Below are 13849 nucleotides of genomic sequence, written 5' to 3'. Positions count from 1 at the left end.
CTGCCATTTTGGGGGGTTTCAGAAAGCATGAACAATTCTGCCATTTTAGCAGGCTATTTTTTTCTTAAATTCCCTGCCCATCTTTGAGGTCAGTGGTTCATGTTCATGGTCTTCTGAGGCAGATCCCTGTATCATGACGTTTGGATTAACTGACTCAGTATAAGTGTACTCATTACTCTCTCTGTGCACATCTACCTATCACTAAATTAGGGGAACTCCATCTGGTTGTTGATTCATATTGAAATGTATTTATATTTCCTGTGCTGTTCCAATTGCAGATTCTTTATCAATTGACAGGATGAGGAAGCCACCCACTCTGGTGGGCGGTTACAGTGTTACTTTGTGAATTCATTTGATGTGAAGTGCTTCAAAGCACCCAAATGTCCATTATTTCCAATCTTTCCTTCCAGTAAATGTTTTGCCTTCCATTTTGAGCCTTCTGCCTGGCTAAGATCAAAACTTTTCTCTGATATATTGGAAAGTAAGGGAAACATAATAGGAGTACGCTGTACTTTTGACTTTGTGTGATAGTCTAAACCAAAACACTATCACCCATTATGGATTTACAAAGATCTACCTTGATATGTTGATAACTATCATGGTTAAAATGATATGTGAAGACATTTAATGTAGATATATTAATTCCTGATGTCAATGAAAACTGTTATGCAGACATAGCATTTCAACTGTTAACTTGTCAAGACTCTCCCCATACATATGTCATAAGTAACACAGCCATAGAAACATGACTTGTGTAATTGTGATGTATGTTTATGGGCGGCACAGTGACAATGTTGTTGGCCATTGGTCCACTGAGTCTGCAACAACTCTACGATGGAGCATCCCACCCAGACTCCATCCACATAACATAAGAACATAAGAAATAGGAGCAGGAGTAGGCCATCTAGCCCTTCGAGCCTGCCCCGCCATTCAGTAAGATCATGGCTGATCTGCCGTGTCTCAGTTCCACATTCCTGCCCTCTCCCCACCACCCTTAATCCCCTTGCCTATCAAAAACCTATCAATCTGCGTCTTAAATATATTTAGCGAGGCAGCCTCCACCACTTCAATGGGCAGAGAATTCCAGAGATTCACCACCCTTTGAGTGAAGAACTTCCTCCTCAACTCTGTTCTAAACCGCCCCCCCTTTATCTTGAGGCTGTGCCCTCTAGTCCTACTGTCCTTTCTGAGTGGGAAGAGCCTCTCCACCTCTATCCTATCCATCCCATTCATCATCTTATATGTCTCAATGAGATCTCCCCTCATTCTTCTAAACTCTAACGAGTACAAGCCTAGTTTATTCAGCCTCTCCTCATAGTTCAACCCCCTCAACTCCGTTATCAGCCTAGTAAACCTCCTCTGCACTCCCTCCAAGGCCAAAATATCCTTGCGTAAGTGCAGCGACCAAAACTGCACACAGTACTCCAGCTGTGGCCTCACCAGTGCCCTGTACAGTTGCAGCAAGACCTCCCTACTTTTATATTCAATCCCCCTCGCTATGAAGGCCAGCATCCCATTCGCCTTCCTGACCACCTGCTGCACCTGCAGGCTGGGTTTTTGCGACTCATGCACAAGGACCCCAAGGTCCCTCTGCACCGTCGCATGCTGCAGTTTTTCGCCATGTAAGTAATAGTCCATCCTACCATTATTCCTACCAAAGTGGACAACTTCACATTTGCCAACATTAAATTCCATTTGCCAGTTCCTGGCCCATTCGTCCAGCCTATCTAGATCCTTCTGCAGACTTTCCACACCCTTTGCACAATTCGCTGTTCCACCAATCTTGGTGTCATCAGCAAATTTCGACACCATACACTCGGTTCCCTCCTCCTATATAAATGGTAAATAGCTGAGGCCCCAGCACCGACCCCTGGGGCACTCCACTAGTCACCAACCACCAATCCGAATAGCACCCATTGACCCCCAGTCTCTGCCTCCTACTTGACAGCCAATCCCCTATCCACGCTAACACCCTACCCCCAACTCCATGCCCCCGACCTTCTGTAATAACCTCTTGTGCGGCACCTTATCAAACGCCTTCTGAAAATCAAGAAACACCACATCCACCGGCTCTCCTCTATCCACCGCCCTAGACACATCCTCATAGAACTCCAATAAATTCGTCAGACACGACTTCCCCTTAACGAAACCGTGCTGCGTCTGCTCTATCAAACAATTCTCCTCAAGATGCCTTGCTATTTCCTCCTTGATGACGGATTCTAACATTTTACCTACAACAGACATTAAACTAACCGGCCTATAATACCCTGCCTTTTGCCTGCCACCCTTAACCCCACTTATTTACCCCACTAATACTCCTAACTACACATTCTGAGACACTAAGGGGCAATTTACCCTGGCTAATCCCATAATCTACACATCTTTGGACACTAGGGGACAATTTAGCATGCCAATCAACTTAAACTGCACGTCTTTGGATTGTGGGAGGAGACTGGAGCATCGGAAGGAAACCTGCGCAGACAGTGGAAGAACGCGCAAACTCCACAGAGACAGGCACCCAAGGCCAAAATTGAACCCAGGTCCACTGTGCCACCATGCTGCCCATAAATGTACATCATGTTTATGAGCAACACGGTTGCACAGTGGTTAGCATGCTGTCTCACAGCAATAGGAACCTGGGTTCAAATATGGCTTTGGGTCACTGTCTGTGCGGAGTTTGCATGTTTTCCCCTTTGTCATGTGAGTGTACCTTTCTTAAGAAAGGTTTTTTTTTAAAAATCATGCAGCTTACAGCTTCAACAATGTCATTGGGAGATGGAGCTAAACTGTGGCAGTCAAGATGATAGGGCTATTAGTTTCATTTGTGGCAGTCAGGTGATAGGAATTTTTTCATTTTGGGGAGTGTTTGGAAGTAGTTTAGCAGCAAGCTAAGAAGCAGTCTCTTTCTCTCTTTTTCTCTTTATTTTGTTCTGCACTAAAGAAGCTGTATTTTTGGGAAACAGATTCAACTACAACCTCTTCTGAGTTCCTCACAAGGGATTTTCAGCATTCAATCCAGGAGGCTGGAATCCTGTAACAAGTGGCCATTAACCTATGCTGTTTATTATGCTTATTTGGAGGGTTTTGTATATTGGATGTTGGCTTTGATTGGAACATATTAGAGAGATTTCCTTAAGAGCTATACATTATCATGGTTGTTGTGTTTCTTGTTTGTAATCGTTAAAAGTTCTTGCTAATTGTCTTAAGATACATGTCAACAATATTCTTAATCCTGGGTCAATTGAATCACACCTGAGGTGGAACTTTTCATGCTCATCCTAGCCAAATTCAATGTAAAACATTACAGGTCAGGCAAGCTTCATAGAAACCTTGAAATATCCGACCTGACTTGTAACACTGTCTGAGAGAGTTTCTTCTGGGTGCTCCAGTTTCCTCCTAATGTGCAGCTTAGGTTGATTGGCCATGCTAAATTGACCCTTTTTATCAGGGGGACTAGCAGGGGTTACAGGGTTAGGGCCTGGGTGCAGGCTTAAATGGGCCAAGTGGCTTTCTTCTGCACTATAGGGATTCTATTGTCTATGCTGTAATTAATAATCGCAATTCCACTAGTTGTGCTCCTGTGGCTGTGTTACTTGTGATGTATGGCGAGCATCTGCGACAAATTAACAGTTTAAATGTTATGTCTGCAAAGCACTAATGTCTTTGCCTACCATTTTAATCACGAAACAGTTATCAAACATACCATGATACATCATTGTATGATATTGTAAATACCTACTGGCTAATATTTACACAATGAATGCAATTATGATTTACAATTATGGGTGGCGCAGTGGTTGGCACTGCTGCCTCACAGCGCCAGGAACCTGGTTCAATTTTGGTCTTGGGTGACTGTCTGTGTGGAGTTTGTGTGTTCTTCCCATGTTCCCACCGGGTGCTCCGGTTTCCCTTCTCAATCCAAAGATGTGCAGGTTAAGTTGATTGGCCATGCTAAATTGCCCTTTAGTGTCAAAAGATGTGTAGATTATGGATGAGCCATGGTAAATTGCCTCTTAGTCTCCCAGAATGTGTAGTTTAGGAGATTAGTGGCGTAAATACATGGGGTTATGTGGATAGGGCTGGATATGATGCTCTGTTGGAGAATTGGTACAGATTTGATGGTCCGAATGGCCTGCTTCTGCAATGTAGGGATTCTATGTTTTTATGATTTCTATTATCATGACACAGCTACTCCCCAGTACATTACAGTGGGCATGGAACACATTGCATCTTGCACCAACAGTAATACAATACAATGTTTACAAACTGACAGGAGCATCTTACCTTGCTGGCCCCTGGCAGGAGATGTATTTTCACATATGGATCAGCCAAGCCATTGGTGTCCATGGGTTTCAGTCCCTGGAAGGTAGGAAGATCACAAATGCCCAGTCAGCACTTGTGTTAAGTCCGTAGCTAAATCTCACAACATGGCCATATATAAACAACATGGAGTCACCACCTCCAACAGTACCTCTGCTTGACTTGATGTATGTTTACCAGTTTAAAATTAATTAAGCACTGCAGACTTGCATCCATCAGGAAGGGGTTGAAATCTGACAAACACAAACCATGTAGCAGCTTTTCAGGTAAAGTTTGAGATTTTCCTCTTGTTGGTCAAACTGGATGCTAACACAAATTTTTGAAAGGACTATACCTCCCAATTTCTCTAAAAGCAGTGTTTTCACTGACTCACCGCTGAGTGTCTTGAATTACCATTCTAACATATTGCCATATTGTGAATGCACTATCGTAGGAAATAGTTGAGGCCAAAATATCGTGTGATTTCAAGAAGAAAGTAGATATGGTACTTGAGGCTAAAGGCATCATCGGATATGGGGGGAAGGTGGGATCAGGATATTAAATTTGGTGATTAGCCATGGAGAAAATGAAGACAGAGCAGACTCTAAGAGCCAAATGGCCTGCAATTTTCTGTGTTTCTATACATGTGTTGTCAAACAGCAGGAACCCAAACAGTTCTTTTGAAATAAAAACATTTGGAACCACATATTGAGGACTTTACAATTCTTTGGGATGATAGAAAATTTCAAAGTTGACTGGAAATTGCCTTGATTACCCAGAATTCTCATTTTAAAATAAATTACTGTGAATGTTGGAATCTGAAACAAAAACAGAAAATGCTGGAAATCATCAACAGGTCTCACAGCATCTGTGGAGAGAGAATAAGGCTAACTAGTTGACTCTTTCTCAGATCCCCATTTTGAATTTGATTACAGAGTCCATTAGAAAATGAATAAATCAGACACCTCACCTTTGCTTTTATAATGGTGCAGTGCAAAGCATTGTTGACCTGGTCATATATTAGGCTGAACTCCAGTGCTCCCAATGTAGCTGTGAACACAACCAATACAACTTCTTCAACAAAACCCTTACTAACAAGAGTTATGAAAGCAAAACAGTCAATCACAGCATTTATTTTAGTTTAAAATTGTGATCTATTTTAATAGCCATCATCTTAAAGGTAAATTCAATTTCATCATTTAAACTACTCATTTGTGCATCTAAGGATATAATGTATAATGCATTGGTATGCTTGCCTGATGGTCTCAATTGAAAGATTATGATATTGTATAGTAAATGCTTGAGCCTGGAACTTATATTGTATGACCACTTGGTGCACTACTTCAGCGGAGATATTGGATCTCGCACTGACGTGGGAGACTTCCTCCCATCTGTCCCTCACCCAAATCATCGGCACTGCTATCACCCACGCCAACACCTTCCTCTGCAAGTTGCATTTATGTGTGGCACAGTGGTTAGCATTGCTGCCTCACAGTGCCAAGGACCTGGGTTCAGTTCTGACCTTGGGTCACTTGTCTGTGTGGAGTTTGGATGTTCTCTCCATGACTGCCTAGATTTCCTCCAGGTGTTCTGGTTTTCTCCTACTGTTCAAAGATGTACGGGTTAAGTGGATTGGCCATGCTAAATTGTCCTTAGTGTCCCAAGTTGGGTAGGATAAGGGAATTAGTGTGGTAGATACATGGATTAAGGCCTGGATGGATTGTTGTCAATGCAGGCTCAATGCGCCAAATGGTCTCCTCTTGCACCGTAGTGATTCTATAATTCTAACATGGGTTGCTGGCATCAGGGTATCAGGTCCCTCCAAATGAGACCCTTGGCAGACTCTGACATCTCCTAGCCCACACCGTTTTCCCTCTACATGATCCTTTCCTTGCAAAGCCCCACCTAGGTCGTGTCCTGTTGGCACTGCCCCGGCACACTTATGGTGCCAGGTGCAAATTGGATTTTTGGCTGAGCATGCTATTTTCCTGGCTGGCCACGCTGATTGACCAATATGATGAGCTGGCAAGGTTGCGCCCAATAATACAAAATAGATTAAAATAGTAGGCTAAGAAATTTTAATGTAGACATATTGATCATGACTGGGTGGCACAATGTTAGCATTGCTGTCTCACAGTTCCAGGGACCCGGGTTCAATTACAGCTTTGGATGTCAATCTGTGGAGTTTGTGCGTTCTCCCTGTGTGTGTGTTTCTTCCAGGTGCTCTGGCTTCTTCCCATTGTCCAAAGACGTATAAGTTAGATAGATTAGCCGTGGGAAATTTGTGGGGTTGTGGAGATAGGACAGAGGAAAGGGCATGCATTAGATACTCTGTCAGAGAGTTGGTGTAGACTTGAAGGGCCGTATGACCGCTTCTGCACTGTGTAGAGATTCTATGATTCTAGGACTCTACTGCTCGACATTGTGCAGCTGACTGAAGCCCAGAAACTATGTCTGTCTTTACACAGGATTACATAAGATATACAGCAGAGAAATAGGCCATTTGCCAACCAGTCCATCCCAGTGTTTATGCTCCACTCGAGCCATCCACCTTTCTAATGTCTAAGTCTATCTATGCTTTTCGAGGTTTCCCGTGAATGCATCCATCCTATTTGCTTCAATCACCTCTGGTCGTGAGTTCCAGATTCTCATCGCTCTTTAAGGAATTCAGAAGCACTCCCTAAACCATTGGTTTCCTTGGTGACTATCTTATTTTGATGGTATTTGGTTATGCTGTACCCCACAAAAGGAGACATTCTCTCTGTATCCACTCTATTAGCTGTGTTAGGAAATAAAAATTGTTTTAAGTAAGTGATTTCTGCGTTTGTGGCTTTTAAGTTTAAGCTTGTGTGTTAAGAAAGAGTTAAAAACTTGAGTTTTGGTTTTATTTTTAAAAGTAGCCTGCAGGTCTATGTGTTTGTTTAGATGCTGCATTATCATGAGGTTTCTTTAATCAGACTTCTAAAATAAACACTGGCTGGGATTTTCCGGCCCCACAGCAGCATGCTTCCTGAAGGTGGAGAATTCACTCAAATCAAGTCCAATTCAGAGTCTTAACAAGTTGAGACATTCCCAATCCAAGCTGACAAGACAGGGCTCTCTCCTCCTGTCTTGGGCTTGATCTACATGATCCAAGCTGATTGGAGTAGGCATAGCTCCTCCTCCAAGGCTTGAGCTCATTTGCATCTTAGCCAAAAGGCCAAGATGCTGCTATTAAAAATTGCTTGAAATGAAGCTAAAATGTAACCTAATGACTTCAACCAAGCACAGCATCTCGATACGAAACTGATAAGAACAGATACTACACTTGATCTTAGCCAAAAGGCCAACAAGTAATAATGGCAGAGATGGTTTGCCATCAGTGGATCTTCTGGTCCTACCAAGGTCTGTGGCATTTTGTATGGCTCACCCTCCCCACTGCCTGGCAACCTGCCACAGAGGACTGCCTCCAGTGGGAACGGAAGATTCAGGCGGCGGGCAGGGCCGGAAAATCCTGCCCAGCATATATTTAAAAAAAAGGCTGTTTCTTATCAGCCAGCATCCACACAGACAAGCAGAAAAAGTTCACCCAGTTGAAAGAGTAATGCAGGAGTAAATAGCATTCTCAGAAACTGCTGCAACAGGCAAAATGTTAAAGGCTGCAGAGAACATAAGAACATAAGAAATAGGAGCAGGAGTAGGCCAACTAGCCCTTCGAGCCTGCCCCGCTATTCAATAAGATCATGGCTGATCTGTCTTGGCTCAGTTCCACATTCCCGCCCTCTCCCCATAACCCTTAATCCTCTCTCTTATCAAAAACCCATCAACCCACGTCTTAAAAATATTTAGCGAGGTAGCCTCCACCACTTCAACGGGCAGAGAATTCCAGAGATTCACCACCCTTTGAGTGAAGAAGTTCCTCCTCAACTCCGTTCTGAACCGCCCCCCCCTTTTTCTTGAGGCTGTGCCCCCTAGTCCTACTATCCTTTCTGAGCGGGAAGAGTCTCTCCACCTCTATCCTATCCATCCCATTCATCATCTTATACGTCTCAATGAGATCTCCCCTCATTCTTCTAAACTCTAACGAGTACAAGCCTAATTTATTCAGCCTCTCCTCATAGCTCAACCCCCTCAACTCCGGCATCAGCCTAGTAAACCTCCTCTGCACTCCCTCCTAGGCCAAAATATCCTTGCGTAAGTACGGCGCCCAAAACTGCACACAGTACTCCAGCTGCGGCCTCACCAATGCCCTATACAGCCGCAGCAAGACCTCCCTACTTTTATATTCAGTGCCCCTCGCTATGAAGGCCAGCATCCCATTCGCCTTCCTGACCACCTGCTGCACCTGCAAGCTGGGTTTTTGTGACTCATGCACAAGGACCCTGAGGTCCCTCTGCACCGTCGCCTGCTGCAGTTTTTCTCCATGTAAGTAATAATCCTTCCTACCATTCTTCCTACCAAAGTGGACCACCTCGCACTTGCCAACATTAAATTCCATTTGCTATTTCCTGGCCCATTCGCCCAGCCTATCTAGATCCTTCTGTAGACTCTCACCACCCTCCGCACAATTTGCCTTTCCACCAATTTTGGTGTCATCAGCAAATTTTGACACCCTACACTCGGTTCCCTCCTCCAGATCATCTATATAAATGGTAAATAGCTGAGGCCCCAGCACCGACCCCTGGGGCACTCCACTAGTCACCATCCGCCAATCCGAATAGCACCCATTGACCCCCACTCTCTGTCTCCTATTTGACAACCAGTCCTCTATCCACGCTAACACCCTACCCCCAACTCCATGCCCCCTTACCTTCTGCAATAACCTCTTGTGAGGTACCTTGTCAAACGCCTTCTGAAAATCAAGAAAGACCACATCCACCGGCTCTCCTCTATCCACCGCCCTAGACACATCCTCATAGAACTCCAGTAAATTTGTCAGACACGACTTCCCTTTAACGAAACCGTGCTGTGTCTGCTCTATCAAGCAGTTCCCCTCAAGATGCCTCGCTATTTCCTCCTTGATGACGGATTCTAACATTTTACCTACAACAGACGTTAAACTAACAGGCCTATAATTCCCTGCCTTTTGCCTGGCACCCTTCTTAAACAACGGCGTAACATTAGCCGTTTTCCAATCTTCCGGCACTTCCCCGGAATCCAGCGACGTCTGGAAAATAACCACCAAGGCATCCACTATCACCTCCGCCATTTCTTTCAGGACCCTCGGATGCATTCCATCCGGTCCTGGGGACTTGTCCACAATCAGCCCCTCCAGTCTGCCGAGCACCACCTTTCTAGTAACAGTAATGTCATCGAGACCCTCCAGTCCTACCACCTTTCCATCTCTAACATCCGGCAAATTATTCACGTCCTCCTCCGTGAAGACCGAAACAAAAAAGTTATTCAAGACCTCAGCCATTTCCCCATCCCCTACCACTAAGTCCCCCTTCTCATCCTCTAAGGGACCAACGTTCACCCTAGCCAGCCTCTTCCTTTTTATATACTTATAAAAACTCTTGCTATCCTTTTTTATATTAAGCGCTAGCCCAGCTTCATAGTTTCTCCTACCCTTCTTTAACAACTTCTTTGTCAATCTTTGTTGACATTTAAACCTCTCCCAATCCTCTTCTCGCCCACTACTCTTAGCTACTCTAAACGCCTCCGCTTTTAATTTAACACTTTCCTTCACCTCCTTCGTTATCCACGGCATATTACCTCTCCTCCTACGGTCCTTTTTGACCATTGGAATAAATTTCAGGTCCCAAACTACAAAAGCAAGCTTCAGAAACCAAAGAAGAAAGTTCCGGAAACCAAGAAGAGGGACGGAAGCAAGTACCAAGAAGAGCTTCTGATTAAAAGAACAAAGAACCGGAATCTGGGAAAAATGGTCCTTTTTAGTGAGATTGAGGGTAAGGAGCAGATAGAGGCTCCAAGTTTAAAGACAGAGCTACAAGGTGTAAACTAGAAGACACTGGCTTGCAAGAAGACCGAGATCCAAGATGACCCAAAGGTCATTAAGGCGTCAATACGGGCTTCTGAAAGGTGCAGAATCCATGAGAGGAGACTTCTCTCTGAGTGAGACAGAGACTGAGTGTATTTGGAAATTTGGATCAAAGTGGGAATTCAACTGGTAAATCTTCTTCCAATTCAATTTTGGAGCAAGAGTCAAGATTCTGATCTCGAAGTAATAACCATTTAGTAAGTTAAATAGCCTAGTTAAGCAGGCAGCTGCCTTACCAGATTAAAGACTGAAATTCCACTGCAGGAAGACAAGTGTGGAAAAAAGCTCTCTGTATGGTTTTAAAAGAGGGGATTTACAATCAGAGATGAAATTCCAAGCAGTATCTGGCATACTTGAAAAGAAGGAATGCTTTGCCGACGGCTGGGATTGTTTGAAAAAAAATCAAGTCAACAGTCTCCAGAGTGAAAAAGGGAAGTATTGAGACGACAGTAAAAATATATGCTGAGCAGTCTCGAGTTAGTGTCTGTAAGAGAAATGGCAAGTCAATTGAGATCCATAGGCCCTTTCACTGAAGAAAATGAATTATGGAGTACCTGTGTCGAGTGGCTTCAGTACTTAGTACAGGCAAATAAAATTGCAAATGAGTTGCTTGTACTAGTTTTTCTTTAAAAGCATCTTCCTTTAAAACCAGCTGATGTGATTTTAAAAACATACATGGAAGAGATTGTGCCATTAAAAGGTTAAACCATGGTCAATGTAGAGTTGAACAGACAAACAGTGGAGTTGCCTCTCCATGTGGTTTGTGGGGAATTTTCCAGCTCGATTTGAGAGATCATGGTTGGCAAAGATTAAGCTGAAGTGGAGTGCTGTCAACAGACTGGCCGAAGTCAAAGCAGACCTACAGTACCTTCTGGATAAATACAAGAGTGTATACAAAGAAACACTTGGCTCAATGCAGGGAGTTAAGTGAAACTTAAGATAAAGCTTAACAGTCAACCAAAGAATCTCAAAGCAAAAGTGGTGCCATATGTAATTCATCCCAAGATCGAAGAAGAATTAGTAAAACTTGTTAATACTGATATGTTTGAACGGGTTACAGTGAGTGACTGGGCTACCTCCATCGTACCTGCCATGAAACCAGATGGTTCATTTCATATTTGTGGTGATTTTAAAACGACCATAAATTCAGCGATATGTGTTAATCAATATCTGCTTCCTTTAATTAAAGATTTGTTTGCTGAGTTACCAGATGGCAAATTTAGCAATATTGATCTTTCATAAGCATTCTTACAGATCAATGTAGCTGCTGACTTGCAACCATTGCTTGCCATCATTACTCATAACAGTCTTTTTTGTTATAAAGATGACACTTTGGAATAGGGCTGGTGCAGATGTTATTCCAAAGATTGATGGATCAAATTTTAAATGGTCTGTCTGTTACTTAGATGATATAATTACAAAGTCCAGTGAATAGAAGCACTTGGATAATTTAGAAGCAACATTGAAATGTCTTCAAGTACATGGTCTGCATATCAAGAAAGAAAAGCGTGATGTTTTACAGATGTCGTTTTAGTATCAAAGGGTGGTGAATCTCTGGAATTCTCTGCCCGTTGAAGTGGTGGAGGCTGCCTCGCTAAATATTTTTAAGAAGCGGGTTGATGGGTTTTTGATAAGAGAGGGGATTAACGGTTATGGGGAGAGGGCGGGAAAGTGGAACTGAGCCACAACAGATCAGCCATGATCTTATTGAATGGCGGGGCAGACTCGAAGGGCTAGATGGCCTACTCCTGCTCCTATTTCTTATGTTCTTATGTTCTTATGTTATTGATAGTAATGCCTACATAAAGCACCTAAAAGTTGGATGCTATTTTAGAAGCACCACGAACAATGAATGTGATGCAATTGAGGTCCTTTCTAGGATTAGTAAATTATTATGGCAAATTTGTTCCTGACTTAGCTACATTATTGAGCCATTGCATAACTTAGTGTGTGTGAAACAGTCATGGAATTGGACAACAAAATGTGAGAAAGCATAAAAGGATATCAAAGATGTTTTGCAGAGGTCTGAAATATTGGTTCATTTTAATCTGAAGCTACCATTACTGCTTGCTTATGAATCTTCACATTATGGAGTAGGGGCAGTACTTTCACATACTATGCCTTTGGGAGAAGAACAACCAATAGCATTTGGTTCACATACTTTGACTAAAACTGAATCTAATGATGCTCAGCTAAAAGACATTGGGGGGAATTTTCCCATCCTGCTTGCCTGGGAATTGTAGCGAGATGGGAAAGTGGGGGCGCGCACATAAAGTTCATTGACCTCGGGTGGGATTCTCCAGTGTTGGGGCAGGCATGGCTGAACAATCCCATCCATTGAGTATAATTTTTGGCATCCAAAGGTTTCATCAGCAATTACATGGTTGTCACTTCACATTATTGACTGACTGTCAACCCTTTACTATTTTTGGGCCATATAAAGGCAAACCACTGTTAGCTGCTAGTCGATGGCAAAGGTTGTCACCAATCTTATCTGCACACTCTTATGATATAAAGTATGATCGGTCAGAATGCCATGTTAATTCTGATGCATTATCACCCTTACTTTTATCTAGTGAGCAGATGCCACCAACCACTTTTGCTAATATTCTTTATTTTTCACTGGTACTTCATTTGCCTGTGACAGCTTTTCAAGTTCAAAGACGTACCAGAAATGATCCCATGATGGATATGGTATTGAAAGAAATGATAGCTGGAACACATTGTCCACATCCTGATATGAAACCATATGTGTCAAGAAAACTTGAGTTGCCCATCGAGGTGGTGTACATTGTGATGAATCTATGTGATCGTTCCTCCTAGCCTGTCTGGAAGAGTTTTTGAGCTTAAACGACGTCTTGGTCATAGATCACTACAGTGCAGAAAGAGGCTATTTGGTCCATTGAGTCTGCCCTGACTCTCCGAAAGAGCTTCCCATCCAGGCTCCCCCACCCCCCGCACTTTTACCATGGCTAATCCACCTAAACTATACATCTTAGGACACCAAGGGGCAATTTAGTGTGGCAAATCCACCTAACTTGTACATTTTTGGACTGTGGGAGAAACTAGAGCACCCAGAGGAAACCTACCAGAACTAGGGAGAACCTGCAAACACCACACAGTTACCCACGGCTGGAATCGAACCTGGGACCTTGGTGCTGTGAGGCAGCAGTGCCACCGTGCTGCCCTTAGATTGGATGAAGTAATTAGCACCTGGTTATGTCTGGATGTTCAGATTGACGAAAAAGTGGGAAAGTGTCAACCCTCTGCACAAATAAATACACTCCATTGTCTCCTTTTACACCCTGGAGAGTGGCCTAGAATGCTGTGGCAATGATCACATGTAGATTTTGCTGGTCCAATTGAGAGTTAGATGTTGTTAGTCATAATCTCTGAACTTGAAAAGTGGCCAGAAGTTTTAATCGTAAGATTTTCTACAATTGAACAAACCATTGAAAAACTTAATGAAATCTTTGCAAGATTTGGTAAACTGGAGCAAATTGTTAGCGACAATTGTGCACAGTTTACTTAAGAGTTTGAGGATTATCAGAAAATGAATGGAATTCAGCA

At 43.2% G+C, this 13849-nt stretch overlaps 1 protein-coding gene and 1 pseudogene across 1 annotated transcript in view; both read right to left on the bottom strand.

Moving 5' to 3' along the window:
• Window positions 1-13849, bottom strand: part of LOC145355775 (rabphilin-3A-like) — a 180128-nt gene that overhangs the window by 32449 nt on the left and 133830 nt on the right. Inside the window, exons 13-14 of the mRNA XM_080208131.1 lie at window positions 5270-5349; window positions 4285-4359 (exon numbers count right to left, since the gene is read on the bottom strand). Coding sequence (XP_080064257.1) covers window positions 4285-4359; window positions 5270-5349 — 155 coding nt within the window. The remainder of the gene's footprint in view (window positions 1-4284; window positions 4360-5269; window positions 5350-13849) is intronic.
• Window positions 7424-7636, bottom strand: LOC145356204 (U2 spliceosomal RNA; annotated as a pseudogene).

This window comes from Carcharhinus amblyrhynchos, chromosome 20 (genome assembly GCF_965287045.1).
Source record: "Carcharhinus amblyrhynchos chromosome 20, sCarAmb.v2.hapA, whole genome shotgun sequence".
Taxonomy (NCBI): domain Eukaryota; kingdom Metazoa; phylum Chordata; class Chondrichthyes; order Carcharhiniformes; family Carcharhinidae; genus Carcharhinus; species Carcharhinus amblyrhynchos.
This window is presented reverse-complemented; position numbering and strand designations above follow the sequence as displayed.